The sequence below is a fragment of the Oncorhynchus nerka genome, linkage group LG4 (genome assembly GCF_034236695.1).
Source record: "Oncorhynchus nerka isolate Pitt River linkage group LG4, Oner_Uvic_2.0, whole genome shotgun sequence".
In the NCBI taxonomy this organism is placed as follows: Eukaryota; Metazoa; Chordata; class Actinopteri; order Salmoniformes; family Salmonidae; genus Oncorhynchus; species Oncorhynchus nerka.
In genome coordinates, this window is record NC_088399.1 from 6,234,371 (window position 1) to 6,251,426 (window position 17,056).

The 17,056-nt window shown below is 43.3% G+C and overlaps 1 protein-coding gene across 8 annotated transcripts in view; it reads right to left on the bottom strand.

Moving 5' to 3' along the window:
* LOC115125242 (transcription factor 4-like) overlaps nucleotides 1-17,056 on the bottom strand; it is a 474,956-nt gene that overhangs the window by 6,944 nt on the left and 450,956 nt on the right. For all 8 annotated transcript variants that reach the window (XM_065017185.1, XM_065017183.1, XM_065017182.1 and 5 more), the window contains 2 exons: nucleotides 10,152-10,302; nucleotides 2,478-2,707 (listed from right to left, as the gene is read on the bottom strand). In XM_065017185.1, coding sequence (XP_064873257.1) covers nucleotides 2,478-2,707; nucleotides 10,152-10,302 — 381 coding nt within the window. The remainder of the gene's footprint in view (nucleotides 1-2,477; nucleotides 2,708-10,151; nucleotides 10,303-17,056) is intronic.

The window sequence follows — 17,056 nt, forward strand, 5'->3', positions numbered from 1 at the left end:
GTGTCAGGTCCCTATAGGTATATATATGGGTGTGTCAGGTCCCTATAGGTATATATATATGTGTGTGTGTCAGGTCCCTATAGGTATATATATATATATGTGTGTCAGGTCCCTATGGGTATATATATATGTGTGTGTGTCAGGTCCCTATAGGTATATATATATATATGTGTCAGGTCCCTATAGGTATATATATATATGTGTGTGTCAGGTCCCTATAGGTATATATATGTGTGTGTCAGGTCCCTATAGGTATATATATATATGTGTCAGGTCCCTATAGGTATATATATATATATGTGTGTCAGGTCCCTATAGGTATATATATGTGTGTGTCAGGTCCCTATAGGTATATATATATGTGTGTCAGGTCCCTATAGGTATATATATATGTGTGTCAGGTCCCTATAGGTATATATATATATATGTGTGTCAGGTCCCTATAGGTATATATATGTGTGTGTGTGTCAGGTCCCTATAGGTATATATATGTGTGTGTCAGGTCCCTATAGGTATATATATATGTGTGTCAGGTCCCTATAGGTATATATATATATATGTGTGTCAGGTCCCTATAGGTATATATATGTGTGTGTCAGGTCCCTATAGGTATATATATATATATGTGTGTGTGTCAGGTCCCTATAGGTATATATATATGTGTGTCAGGTCCCTATAGGTATATATATATATGTGTGTGTGTCAGGTCCCTATAGGTATATATATGTGTGTGTGTCAGGTCCCTATAGGTATATATATATATATGTGTGTGTGTGTGTCAGGTCCCTATAGGTATATATATATATGTGTGTGTCAGGTCCCTATAGGTATATATATATATATGTGTGTGTGTGTGTGTCAGGTCCCTATAGGTATATATATATATGTGTGTGTCAGGTCCCTATAGGTATATATATATGTGTGTGTGTCAGGTCCCTATAGGTATATATATATGTGTGTGTGTCAGGTCCCTATAGGTATATATATGGGTGTGTCAGGTCCCTATAGGTATATATATATGTGTGTGTGTCAGGTCCCTATAGGTATATATATATATGTGTGTCAGGTCCCTATGGGTATATATATATGTGTGTGTGTCAGGTCCCTATAGGTATATATATATGTGTGTGTCAGGTCCCTATGGGTATATATATATATATGTGTGTCAGGTCCCTATAGGTATATATATATGTGTGTCAGGTCCCTATAGGTATATATATATATGTGTGTGTCAGGTCCCTGTATAGGTATATATATATGTGTGTGTGTCAGGTCCCTATAGGTATATATATATGTGTGTAGGTCCCTATAGGTATATATATACTGTGTACTGGTCCCTAGGTATATATATGTGTGTCAGGTCCCTATAGGTATATATATATGTGTGTCAGGTCCCTATAGGTATATATATATGTGTGTCAGGTCCCTATAGGTATATATATATGTGTGTCAGGTCCTATAGGTATATATATAGGTGTCAGGTCCCTATAGGTATATATATATGTGTGTCAGGTCCCTATAGGTATATATATATAGTGTGTCAGGTCCCTATAGGTATATATATATATGTGTGTCAGGTCCCTATAGGTATATATATATGTGTGTGTCAGGTCCCTATAGGTATATATATATATGTGTGTCAGGTCCCTATAGGTATATATATATGTGTGTCAGGTCCCTATAGGTATATATATATGTGTGTCAGGTCCCTATAGGTATATAGGTCCCTATATATAGTACTGTGTCAGGTCCCTATAGGTATATATATGTGTGTGTGTCAGGTCCCTATAGGTATATATATGTGTGTGTGTCAGGTCCCTATAGGTATATATATATGTGTGTGTGTCAGGTCCCTATAGGTATATATATGGGTGTGTCAGGTCCCTATAGGTATATATATGTGTGTGTCAGGTCCCTATAGGTATATATATATATGTGTGTCAGGTCCCTATAGGTATATATATATATGTGTGTGTCAGGTCCCTATAGGTATATATATATATATGTGTGTCAGGTCCCTATAGGTATATATATATATGTGTGTGTCAGGTCCCTATAGGTATATATATATATATATGTGTGTCAGGTCCCTATAGGTATATATATATGTGTGTCAGGTCCCTATAGGTATATATATATGTGTGTCAGGTCCCTATGGGTATATATATATATATGTGTGTCAGGTCCCTATAGGTATATATATATGTGTGTCAGGTCCCTATAGGTATATATATATGTGTGTCAGGTCCCTATAGGTATATATATATATGTGTGTCAGGTCCCTATAGGTATATATATATATGTGTGTCAGGTCCCTATAGGTATATATATATGTGTGTCAGGTCCCTATAGGTATATATATATGTGTGTGTCAGGTCCCTATAGGTATATATATGTGTGTGTCAGGTCCCTATAGGTATATATATATGTGTGTCAGGTCCCTATAGGTATATATATATGTGTGTCAGGTCCCTTGCCTCTGACTTGCTGCTCCAGACTCAGTATGACGGCCACGGCCTGATGCAGTATGAGCAGTTTGGTCTGTGGCTTGTCACTCTTCAGGTGCAGCTGCACCATGCGCCCCAGCTCCTTGAAAGCCTCGTTGATGTCTCGGACACGCAGCCGTTCCCGGGCGTTGTTGGCCATCCTGCGTTCCTTCTCGCGTTCGATCTTCTGCTCCGGAGACAAGTCCTCGTCGTCCGCGTTGCTGTGGGACCGATAGGGGACTGATCAGCACCAGCTAAACCAACGCTTACCCACGCTTACCCACGCTTACCCACTTTGAAATGCCAGCACAATGGATGAAGGTTCAGTCTGAATCTCTGTTTATAGGAGTTGTGATGCCTATCCATTTACATGTACAGCTGACCGTACTGTATACTCTACTGTATAGATATATATGTAGATGGTGATGTAACCTGAAAACAATACATTTTCTATTTTCAATCGTTCAATGCAACTGTAGTACTGCAGGATACCCACTGTAGTACTGCAGAATACCAACTGTAGTACTGAAGGATACCCACTGTAGTACTGAAGGATACCCACTGTAGTACTTCATGATAACAACTGTAGTACTGCAGGATAACAACTGTAGTACTGCAGGATACCAACTGTAGTTCTGCAGGATACCAACTGTAGTACTGCAGGATACCGACTGTAGTACTGAAGGATACCCACTGTAGTACTGCAGGATAACAACTGTAGTACTGCAGGATACCGACTGTAGTACTGAAGGATACCCACTGTAGTACTGCAGGATACCAACTGTAGTTCTGCAGGATACCCACTGTAGTACTGCAGCATACCAACTGTAGTACTGCAGGATACCCACTGTAGTACTGCAGGATACCCACTGTAGTACTGCAGCATACCAACTGTAGTACTACAGAATACCGACTGTAGTACTGCAGGATACCAACTGTAGTACTGCAGGATACCCACTGTAGTACTGCAGGATACCAACTGTAGTACTGCAGGATACCGACTGTAGTACTGCAGAATACCGACTGTAGTACTGCAGGATACCGACTGTAGTACTGCAGGATACCAACTGTAGTACTGCAGGATACCGACTGTAGTACTGCAGGATACCCACTGTAGTACTGAAGGATACCAACTGTAGTACTGAAGGATACCAACTGTAGTACTGCAGGATACCCACTGTAGTACTGAAGGATACCAACTGTAGTACTGAAGGATACCAACTGTAGTACTGCAGGATACCCACTGTAGTACTGAAGGATACCAACTGTAGTACTGCAGGATACCGACTGTAGTACTGAAGTAGTACTGATACCCCACTGTAGTACTACAGGATACCGACGGTAGTTCCTCAGGATACCGACTGTAGTACTTCAGGATACCCACTGTAGTACTGCAGGATACCGACTGTAGTACTGAAGGATACCAACTGTAGTACTGAAGGATACCCACTGTAGTACTACAGGATACCAACTGTAGTACTGAAGGATACCCACTGTAGTACTACAGGATACCAACTGTAGTACTGAAGGATACCCACTGTAGTACTGCAGGATACCAACTGTAGTACTGAAGGATACCCACTGTAGTACTACAGGATACCAACTGTAGTACTGCAGGATACCCACTGTAGTACTGCAGAATACCAACTGTAGTACTGAAGGATACCCACTGTAGTACTGCAGGATACCAACTGTAGTACTGAAGGATACCAACTGTAGTACTGCAGGATACCAACTGTAGTACTGCAGGATACCAGGATACCAACTGTAGTACTGAAGGATACCAACTGTAGTACTGCAGGATACCAACTGTAGTACTGCAGGATACCCACTGTAGTACTGAAGGATACCAACTGTAGTACTGCAGGATACCAACTGTAGTACTGCAGGATACCAACTGTAGTACTGCAGGATACCCACTGTAGTACTGCAGAATACCCACTGTAGTACTGCAGGATACCAACTGTAGTACTGCAGAATACCACTGCAGAATACCCACTGTAGTACTGCAGGAATACCAACTGTAGTACTGCAGAATACCAACTGTAGTACTGCAGAATACCAACTGTAGTACTGCAGAATACCCACTGTAGTACTGCAGAATACCCACTGTAGTACTGCAGAATACCGACTGTAGTACTGCAGAATACCCAGTACTGCAGAATAGTGTACTGCAGAATACCAACTGTAGTACTGCAGAATACCGACTGTAGTACTGCAGAATACCCACTGTAGTACTGCAGGATACCAACTGTAGTACTGCAGGATACCGAGTACTGTACCGACTGTACTGCAGGATACCGACTGTAGTACTGCAGGATACCAACTGTAGTACTGCAGGATACCGACTGTAGTACTGCAGGATACCCACTGTAGTACTGAAGGATACCAACTGTAGTACTGAAGGATACCAACTGTAGTACTGCAGGATACCCACTGTAGTACTGAAGGATACCGACTGTAGTACTGAAGGATACCAACTGTAGTACTGCAGGATACCCACTGTAGTACTGAAGGATACCAACTGTAGTACTGCAGGATACCGACTGTAGTACTGAAGGATACCGACTGTAGTACTACAGGATACCGACGGTAGTTCCTCAGGATACCGACTGTAGTACTTCAGGATACCCACTGTAGTACTGAAGGATACCCACTGTAGTACTACAGGATACCAACTGTAGTACTGAAGGATACCCACTGTAGTACTACAGGATACCAACTGTAGTACTGAAGGATACCCACTGTAGTACTGCAGGATACCAACTGTAGTACTGAAGGATACCCACTGTAGTACTACAGGATACCAACTGTAGTACTGCAGGATACCCACTGTAGTACTGCAGAATACCAACTGTAGTACTGAAGGATACCCACTGTAGTACTGCAGGATACCAACTGTAGTACTGAAGGATACCCACTGTAGTACTGCAGGATACCAACTGTAGTACTGCAGGATACCCACTGTAGTACTGAAGGATACCAACTGTAGTACTGCAGGATACCAACTGTAGTACTGCAGAATACCCACTGTAGTACTGAAGGATACCAACTGTAGTACTGCAGGATACCAACTGTAGTACTGCAGGATACCAACTGTAGTACTGCAGGATACCCACTGTAGTACTGCAGAATACCCACTGTAGTACTGCAGGATACCAACTGTAGTACTGCAGAATACCAACTGTAGTACTGCAGAATACCGACTGTAGTACTGCAGAATACCGACTGTAGTACTGCAGAATACCAACTGTAGTACTGCAGAATACCGACTGTAGTACTGCAGAATACCGACTGTAGTACTGCAGAATACCCACTGTAGTACTGCAGAATACCCACTGTAGTACTGCAGAATACCCACTGTAGTACTGCAGAATACCCACTGTAGTACTGCAGAATACCCACTGTAGTACTGCAGAATACCCACTGTAGTACTGCAGGATACCAACTGTAGTACTGCAGAATACCGACTGTAGTACTGCAGAATACCCACTGTAGTACTGCAGAATACCCACTGTAGTACTGCAGAATACCCACTGTAGTACTGCAGAATACCCACTGTAGTACTACAGGATACCAACTGTAGTACTGAAGGATACCCACTGTAGTACTGCAGGATACCAACTGTAGTACTGAAGGATACCCACTGTAGTACTACAGGATACCAACTGTAGTACTGCAGGATACCCACTGTAGTACTGCAGAATACCAACTGTAGTACTGAAGGATACCCACTGTAGTACTGCAGGATACCAACTGTAGTACTGAAGGATACCCACTGTAGTACTGCAGGATACCAACTGTAGTACTGCAGGATACCCACTGTAGTACTGAAGGATACCAACTGTAGTACTGCAGGATACCAACTGTAGTACTGCAGGATACCCACTGTAGTACTGAAGGATACCAACTGTAGTACTGCAGGATACCAACTGTAGTACTGCAGGATACCAACTGTAGTACTGCAGGATACCCACTGTAGTACTGCAGGATACCCACTGTAGTACTGCAGGATACCAACTGTAGTACTGCAGAATACCAACTGTAGTACTGCAGAATACCGACTGTAGTACTGCAGAATACCGACTGTAGTACTGCAGAATACCCACTGTAGTACTGCAGAATACCCACTGTAGTACTGCAGAATACCAACTGTAGTACTGCAGAATACCGACTGTAGTACTGCAGAATACCCACTGTAGTACTGCAGAATACCGACTGTAGTACTGCAGAATACCCACTGTAGTACTTCAGAATACCAACTGTAGTACTGCAGAATACCGACTGTAGTACTGCAGAATACCCACTGTAGTACTGCAGAATACCAACTGTAGTACTGCAGAATACCCACTGTAGTACTGCAGAATACCCACTGTAGTACTGCAGAATACCCACTGTAGTACTGCAGAATACCAACTGTAGTACTGCAGAATACCCACTGTAGTACTGCAGAATACCAACTGTAGTACTGAAGGATACCCACTGTAGTACTGCAGGATACCAACTGTAGTACTGCAGGATACCCACTGTAGTACTGAAGGATATCAACTGTAGTACTGCAGGATACCAGAAGTACCAGGATACCCACTGTAGTACTGAAGGATACCAACTGTAGTACTGCAGGATACCAACTGTAGTACTGCAGGATACCAACTGTAGTACTGCAGGATACCCACTGTAGTACTGCAGGATACCCACTGTAGTACTGCAGGATACCAACTGTAGTACTGCAGAATACCAACTGTAGTACTGCAGAATACCGACTGTAGTACTGCAGAATACTGTAGTACTGGATACCCACTGTAGTACTGCAGAATACCCACTGTAGTACTGCAGAATACCAACTGTAGTACTGCAGAATACCCACTGTAGTACTGCAGAATACCCACTGTAGTACTGCAGGATACCAACTGTAGTACTGCAGGATACCAGACTGTAGTACTGCAGAATACCCACTGTAGTAGAATACCGACTGTAGTACTGCAGAATACCCACTGTAGTACTGCAGAATACCAACTGTAGTACTGCAGGATACCCACTGTAGTACTGCAGAATACCCACTGTAGTACTGCAGAATACCCACTGTAGTACTGCAGAATACCAACTGTAGTACTGCAGAATACCCACTGTAGTACTGCAGAATACCAACTGTAGTACTGCAGAATACCCACTGTAGTACTGCAGAATACCAACTGTAGTACTGCAGAATACCCACTGTAGTACTGCAGAATACCAACTGTAGTACTGCAGAATACCCACTGTAGTACTGCAGAATACCAACTGTAGTACTGCAGAATACCCACTGTAGTACTGCAGAATACCCACTGTAGTACTGCAGAATACCAACTGTAGTACTGCAGAATACCCACTGTAGTACTGCAGAATACCAACTGTAGTACTGCAGAATACCAACTGTAGTACTGCAGGATACCAACTGTAGTACTGCAGGATACCAACTGTAGTACTGCAGGATACCCACTGTAGTACTGCAGGATACCCACTGTAGTACTGCAGGATACCAACTGTAGTACTGCAGAATACCAACTGTAGTACTGCAGAATACCGACTGTAGTACTGCAGAATACCGACTGTAGTACTGCAGAATACCCACTGTAGTACTGCAGAATACCCACTGTAGTACTGCAAAATACCAACTGTAGTACTGCAGAATACCGACTGTAGTACTGCAGAATACCCACTGTAGTACTGCAGAATACCAACTGTAGTACTGCAGAATACCAACTGTAGTACTGCAGAATACCGACTGTAGTACTGCAGAATACCCACTGTAGTACTTCAGAATACCAACTGTAGTACTGCAGAATACCGACTGTAGTACTGCAGAATACCCACTGTAGTACTGCAGAATACCAACTGTAGTACTGCAGAATACCCACTGTAGTACTGCAGAATACCCACTGTAGTACTGCAGAATACCCACTGTAGTACTGCAGAATACCAACTGTAGTACTGCAGAATACCCACTGTAGTACTGCAGAATACCAACTGTAGTACTGAAGGATACCCACTGTAGTACTGCAGGATACCAACTGTAGTACTGCAGGATACCCACTGTAGTACTGAAGGATATCAACTGTAGTACTGCAGGATACCAACTGTAGTACTGCAGGATACCCACTGTAGTACTGAAGGATACCAACTGTAGTACTGCAGGATACCAACTGTAGTACTGCAGGATACCAACTGTAGTACTGCAGGATACCCACTGTAGTACTGCAGGATACCCACTGTAGTACTGCAGGATACCAACTGTAGTACTGCAGAATACCAACTGTAGTACTGCAGAATACCGACTGTAGTACTGCAGAATACCGACTGTAGTACTGCAGGATACCCACTGCAGAATACCCACTGTAGTACTGCAGAATACCAACTGTAGTACTGCAGAATACCGACTGTAGTACTGCAGAATACCCACTGTAGTACTGCAGAATACCAACTGTAGTACTGCAGAATACCAACTGTAGTACTGCAGAATACCCACTGTAGTACTGCAGAATACCCACTGTAGTACTGCAGAATACCGACTGTAGTACTGCAGAATACCCACTGTAGTACTGCAGAATACCAACTGTAGTACTGCAGAATACCCACTGTAGTACTGCAGAATACCCACTGTAGTACTGCAGAATACCCACTGTAGTACTGCAGAATACCAACTGTAGTACTGCAGAATACCCACTGTAGTACTGCAGAATACCAACTGTAGTACTGCAGAATACCCACTGTGAGTACTGCAGAATAGTACTGTAGTACTGCAGAATACCCACTGTAGTACTGCAGAATACCAACTGTAGTACTGCAGACTGTAGTACTGCAGAATACCAACTGTAGTACTGCAGAATACCCACTGTAGTACTGCAGAATACCCACTGTAGTACTGCAGAATACCAACTGTAGTACTGCAGAATACCCACTGTAGTACTGCAGAATACCAACTGTAGTACTGCAGAATACCGACTGTAGTACTGCAGAATACCAACTGTAGTACTGCAGAATACCCACTGTAGTACTGCAGAATACCAATACCAATAGTTATTTCATCATCATGATCATCTGGGGTTGGGGTCTGAAAAACTCTGATTGTATCATTCCAGGCGGAAGGGGGCTATAACCGCAGTGATGTCACAGCGTTTATCCTGGATGGTGCATCTTGGGAATGAGGAAGTGGGGGCCTTCTCTGGTGTGTGAGAAACACTAAAACACGGCTCAAGTCTGATGACAAGTCAGGAATTACCCAAAGGAGAAGAACTTCGGAGAAAACTATGAATGATTGATTTGATTCATTTGTTATTAAAATATGTGTTCATTCAACCAAAAATCTACGAGTGCTGTGAGTGTTTGGAAAGGTTTTTTGGCAAATTTAAAAATATGTCTTTTGTATTTTACTGTCATAAAGTCTATGTAGTCTATGCAGAACAATGTTGCAGATAGTTAAGTGAATATATTTGAGAATGTATTTCACTTTGTGGGTTATCCAGGTCTTTTGTTTTTCTAGTCATTGTTTATCACACTGTTCACTTCATCAAAATCACACTGTTCACTTCATAAACATTTGTTGTAAGTGGTATTTAAATGAAGCGAGCACTGTGAACATGGCTACCTAGATTTGAACCTATCAATAGATGTGATCTAGATCTTGACCTATCAATAGACTTGAGGTCCTTGTTGTCAGGCTCCTCCTTCTTGGTCTCCATAGACCTGGCATCCTGTAGGTTCTCATCCCCCTCATCCTCCGACTTGATCTCTGACGAGACGGACGAGGCACTCTGGCCCTGGAGACCACTGGAGAGAGCTGGGGAGAGGGGAGGAGAGAGTGGAGGAGAGGGGGAGGAGAGAGTGGAGGAGAGGGGGGATGGGGAGCAGGAGAGGACGGGCGGAGAGGAGGAAGAGAGGGGGGGGGGGGGGTGGAACAGGAGACAGAGACCTTCATTACTTTTCATTTTCTTTGCCAAACAGCAGCCCCGCCATTCAGTTTGTTCTTCTGTAAACATTTGGCAGCTTTCAACACACCTACTTTCATTAACCGGCAACTTTTCTAACAATAAGGTATATTATGTTATTATTACAGTTATTACATTATCATTACAGTTATTACGTTATTATGAGTTATTACGTTATTATGAGTTATTACGTTATTATGAGTTATTACGTTATTATGAGTTAATATGTTATTATGAGTTATTATGTTATTATGAATTAATATGTTATTATTACAGTTATTACGTTATTATTAGTTAATATGTTATTATTACAGTTATTACGTTATTATTAGTTATTACGTTATTATTACAGTTATTACATTATTATTAGTTATTACGTTATTATTACAGTTATTACATTATTATTACAGTTATTACGTTATTACAGTTATTACATTATTATTAGTTATTACGTTATTACAGTTATTACGTTATTATTACAGTTATTACATTATTATTACAGTTATTACATTATTATTAGTTATTACATTATTATTAGTTATTACATTATTATTAGTTATTGTGTTATTATTACAGTTATTACATTATTATTAGTTATTACATTATTATTACAGTTATTACATTATTATTACAGTTATTACATTATTATTACAGTTATTACATTATTATTAGTTATTACGTTATTACAGTTATTACATTATTATTAGTTATTACGTTATTACAGTTATTACGTTATTATTACAGTTATTACGTTATTATTACAGTTATTACATTATCATTACAGCTATTACGTTATTATTACAGTCATTACAGTGGCTTCTAATCCCTGACCGGATCTTTTATTCCATGACCATTTTCTTGATTTTGCAGATCCATGCCTATGGTGTATCGTCATTCGCTAGCTAGCTAGCCAGCATTAGCTACCTAGCTATCAGGGTCTAGTTTAGTCCAGCATTAGCTACCTAGCTATCAGGGTCTAGTTTAGTCCAATGGCTAGCTGGATGACCAGTTCAGACAGTCAGGTCCATATGAGATTCAAGGCCCTAATAAGTGCCATCGTGCAGAAATACTGTTTGATGAGCTAGTTAAGTTAGCTAGCAAGGTATACCAGTTATCAAAGAGGATGCTAGCAAGCGTTGCATGCATGGCAGGACCAGTGTTGTGATAGACGGTAGACCAGTGTGGTGATAGACGGTAGACCAGTGTGGTGATAGACGGTAGACCAGTGTTGTGATAGACGGTAGACCAGTGATAGACGGTAGACCAGTGTTGTGATAGACGGTAGACCAGTGTTGTGATAGACGGTAGACCAGTGTTGTGATAGACGGTAGACCAGTGTGGTGATAGACGGTAGACCAGTGTGGTGATAGACGGTAGACCAGTGTGGTGATAGACGGTAGACCAGTGTTGTGATAGACGGTAGACCAGTGTGGTGATAGACGGTAGACCAGTGTTGTGATAGACGGTAGACCAGTGTTGTGATAGACGGTAGACCAGTGTTGTGATAGACGGTAGACCAGTGTGGTGATAGACGGTAGACCAGTGTGGTGATAGACGGTAGACCAGTGTTGTGATAGACGGTAGACCAGTGTTGTGATAGACGGTAGACCAGTGTTGTGATAGACGGTAGACCAGTGTGGTGATAGACGGTAGACCAGTGTTGTGATAGACGGTAGACCAGTGTTGTGATAGACGGTAGACCAGTGTGGTGATAGACGGTAGACCAGTGATAGACGGTAGACCAGTGTGGTGATAGACGGTAGACCAGTGTTGTGATAGACGGTAGACCAGTGTGGTGATAGACGGTAGACCAGTGTGGTGATAGTGATAGACGGTAGACCAGTGTGGTGATAGTGATAGACGGTAGACCAGTGTGGTGATAGACGGTAGACCAGTGTTGTGATAGACGGTAGACCAGTGTTGTGATAGACGGTAGACCAGTGTGGTGATAGATGGTAGACCAGTGTGGTGATAGACGGTAGACCAGTGTTGTGATAGACGGTAGACCAGTGTGGTGATAGTGATAGACGGTAGACCAGTGTGGTGATAGTGATAGACGGTAGACCAGTGTGGTGATAGACGGTAGACCAGTGTTGTGATAGACGGTAGACCAGTGTGGTGATAGACGGTAGACCAGTGTTGTGATAGACGGTAGACCAGTGTTGTGATAGACGGTAGACCAGTGATAGACGGTAGACCAGTGTGGTGATAGACGGTAGACCAGTGTGGTGATAGACGGTAGACCAGTGTGGTGATAGACGGTAGACCAGTGTTGTGATAGACGGTAGACCAGTGTTGTGATAGACGGTAGACCAGTGTTGTGATAGACGGTAGACCAGTGTTGTGATAGACGGTAGACCAGTGTGGTGATAGACGGTAGACCAGTGTGGTGATAGACGGTAGACCAGTGTGGTGATAGACGGTAGACCAGTGTGGTGATAGACGGTAGACCAGTGTTGTGATAGACGGTAGACCAGTGTGGTGATAGACGGTAGACCAGTGTGGTGATAGACGGTAGACCAGTGTGGTGATAGACGGTAGACCAGTGTGGTGATAGACGGTAGACCAGTGTGGTGATAGACGGTAGACCAGTGTGGTGATAGACGGTAGACCAGTGTTGTGATAGACGGTAGACCAGTGTGGTGATAGACGGTAGACCAGTGTGGTGATAGACGGTAGACCAGTGTTGTGATAGACGGTAGACCAGTGTGGTGATAGACGGTAGACCAGTGTTGTGATAGACGGTAGACCAGTGTTGTGATGATAGACCAGTGATGTGATAGACGGTAGACCAGTGTGGTGATAGACGGTAGACCAGTGTGGTGATAGACGGTAGACCAGTGTGGTGATAGACGGTAGACCAGTGATAGACGGTAGACCAGTGTGGTGATAGACGGTAGACCAGTGTGGTGATAGACGGTAGACCAGTGTGGTGATAGACGGTAGACCAGTGTTGTGATAGACGGTAGACCAGTGATAGACGGTAGACCAGTGTGGTGATAGACGGTAGACCAGTGTGGTGATAGACGGTAGACCAGTGTGGTGATAGACGGTAGACCAGTGTGGTGATAGACGGTAGACCAGTGTTGTGATAGACGGTAGACCAGTGATAGACGGTAGACCAGTGTTGTGATAGACGGTAGACCAGTGATAGACGGTAGACCAGTGATAGACGGTAGACCAGTGTGGTGATAGACGGTAGACCAGTGTTGTGATAGACGGTAGACCAGTGATAGACGGTAGACCAGTGTTGTGATAGACGGTAGACCAGTGTGGTGATAGACGGTAGACCAGTGTTGTGATAGACGGTAGACCAGTGTTGTGATAGACGGTAGACCAGTGTGGTGATAGACGGTAGACCAGTGTGGTGATAGACGGTAGACCAGTGTGGTGATAGACGGTAGACTAACCCCTGGTGTTGTCATCATTAAAACCAGGACGGTTTAGGCTGTAGAGAAAACACTTTGTTTCCGAGAGCCTCCCTTGGCATTCGTTAATTTCTCTCTTTATATATTTTTTTGCTTGAAAAAAGTGGTAGAATTTGCTAAATAAGTTACCCTACAATGAGTCTTCATGGCTATTTCTCAAAAGTTTCCAACAACATGGCCAGCAGAACTACACCCGTGAACCACCACCCGTGTAGATGTGCAGGATGAGATAACCAACATTAGCAAAGCTAACACCAATGCAGATCCAGGCACAATAGACCTTGTCATTCAAAAGATTACTGATCACATTACTAAAGTGATCGATATCAAGACAGGAACGGTCTTGGAAGCAATAGCAGGCCATTCAGCCGAACTACAGAAAGTTGTCAAGCGTGTTGATGATGCGGAACGAAGAATTTCTACTGTGGAAACTTCAATTACATCAATGGACACTAAGATAAGGGCACTTTAGGTGAGCAAAATGGCGGAGCACATTGATAATTTGGATAAGCGAGAACGCAGATGTAATATCCGTGTGGTGGGACTCCCGGAAAATACTGGATCGGGCCCATCGATACCCCGTCCCAACCAGCGCCCACGGCCAGCGGTCCCAAACAGCGCCCACAGCCAGCGGTCCCAAACAGCGCCCACAGCCAGCGGTCCCAACCAGCGCCCACGGCCAGCGGTCCCAAACAGCGCCCACAGCCAGCGGTCCCAACCAGCGCCCACGGCCAGCGGTCCAAACCAGCGCCCACAACCAGCGGTCCCAAACAGCGCCCACGACCAGCGGTCCCAACCAGCGCCCACGGCCAGCGGTCCCAACCAGCGCCCACGGCCAGCGGTCCCAACCAGCGCCCACGGTTAGCAACTTCCTCGACAAGCAGCGCATCACGGCAAACACCGGATCTGACGGTAGTCAACGCCAAGATCCAAGGGTCTTATTCTTCAATGATTACTCCACAGCGGTTGTATGAAGACGGAAGGCGTTTGATGAGGCGAAGGCTCAACTCAAGAAGAATGAAGATGGACTACGCACTGCTGTTCCCATACACATTGAAGATGATCAAATTAAATGTATTTGTCACATACACATGGTTAGCAGATGTTAAGGCGAGTGTAGCAAAATGCTTGTGCTTCTAGTTCCGACAATGCAGTAATAACCAACAAGTAATCTAACCTAACAATTCCAAAACTACTGTCTTATACACACAAGTGTAAAGGGATAAAGAATATGTATATTAAGATACAGTATATGAATGAGTGATGGCCGAGCGGCATAGGCAAGATGCAGTAGATGGTATCGAGTACAGTACATACATATGAGATTAAGAAGCTTTACACACATGAAGAGGCTGCTGGGTTTATTGACTCTCTCGGGATAAATAACTTTACGCTGCGCATTGGATAACTTTTTTATTCAAATCTAATCACGAAGCAGTGATATGAGTTCTCAAGTGCTCTTCAGTAACTGCCACCATAGCTCAGACTGAGATCTGTGTGAATCTATATTGGTGCCCAGCTTGGTCTTAGGTGGTCTTAGGTGGTCTTAGGTGGTCTTAGGTGGTCTTAGGTGGTCTTAGGTGGACTTAGGTGGTCTTAGGTGGTCTTAGGTGGACTTAGGTGGTCTTAGGTGGTCTTAGGTGGACTTAGGTGGTCTTAGGTGGTCTTAGGTGGTCTTAGGTGGACTTAGGTGGTCTTAGGTGGTCTTAGATGGTCTTAGGTGGAAGAGCCTCAATCTTCTTTTATTGATTTTCATATGTATAAATGACTAGACTATAGAGTGGTTATGCAGACTACATTGGAGAATTGAAATCCTCTGTTAGCTAGAAGGGAAAACCCCATTGTTATTACTGATTCTGATGGAAACCATTTATATGAAAATAAATGGATACATTAGTCATTTAATAAGTGTTATGCAAATCTTTATTGCCTCACACTAAAACCGATGGAGGAGTTATTTTCTACGATTGATCTCCCGACCATCTCCGAAGAACAAAGGACTCCCCTCAATGCTCCTATTACCAAGGAAGAGATTATGTTTGCAATTGAGAATCTGCAAAATGGTGTTGGCCCCAGGGACCAGACGGGTTCTGTAGTGAGTTCTATAAGGAGTTCCATGGACTGATCATTGAGTCATTGCTTGGTAGGGCCCCAGGGACCAGACGGGTTCTGTAGTGAGTTCTATAAAGAGTTCCATGGACTGATCATTGAGTCATTGCTTGGTAGGGCCCCAGGGACCAGACGGGTTCTGCAGTGAGTTCTATAAAGAGTTCCATGGACTGATCATTGAGTCATTGCTTGGTAGGGCCCCAGGGACCAGACGGGTTCTGTAGTGAGTTCTATAAAGAGTTCCATGGACTGATCATTGAGTCATTGCTTGGTAGGGTCCCAGGACCAGATGGGTTCTGTAGTGAGTTCTATAAAGAGTTCCATGGACTGATCATTGAGTCCCAGGATTGACGGGTTCTGTAGTGAGTTCTATAAAGAGTTCCATGGACTGATCATTGAGTCATTGCAGGACCAGACGGGTTCTGCAGTGAGTTCTATAAAGAGTTCCATGGACTGATCATTGAGTCATTGCTTGGTAGGGCCCCAGGGACCAGACGGGTTCTGTAGTGAGTTCTATAAAGAGTTCCATGGACTGATCATTGAGTCATTGCTTGGTAGGGTCCCAGGACCAGACGGGTTCTGTAGTGAGTTCTATAAAGAGTTCCATGGACTGATCATTGAGTCATTGCTTGGTATGCTTAACCACTCATTTTCAGATGACCGTCTCTCTCAAACGCTGAGGGAAGCTAACATATCACTTATTCTCAAAAAAGGGGAAATGCCCAGAGTCTTGTTACTCGACCAATTGGTCTTCTGAAGGTGGATTTAAAATTGCTTTCTAAAATCCTAGTCACACGACTAGAGGACTTATTGCCGCTAATTGTGAAAAGGGGCCAAACTGGCTTCATTAAGGACCGTAACACATGTAATATTGTCCGGCGGCTTCTTAATGTTATTTGAGCCTACCAACCAAGTGCTGTGGATGGTCTTGTGCTTTCCCTAGATGCTGAGAAAGCGTTTGACCGTGTGGAGTAGTCCTACCTATTCTTTGTTCTAATTAAATTTGGTCTAGGTGACAACTTTATAATCATTTCCATAGCTTTATAACAGTTTCACTTTAAATAATATT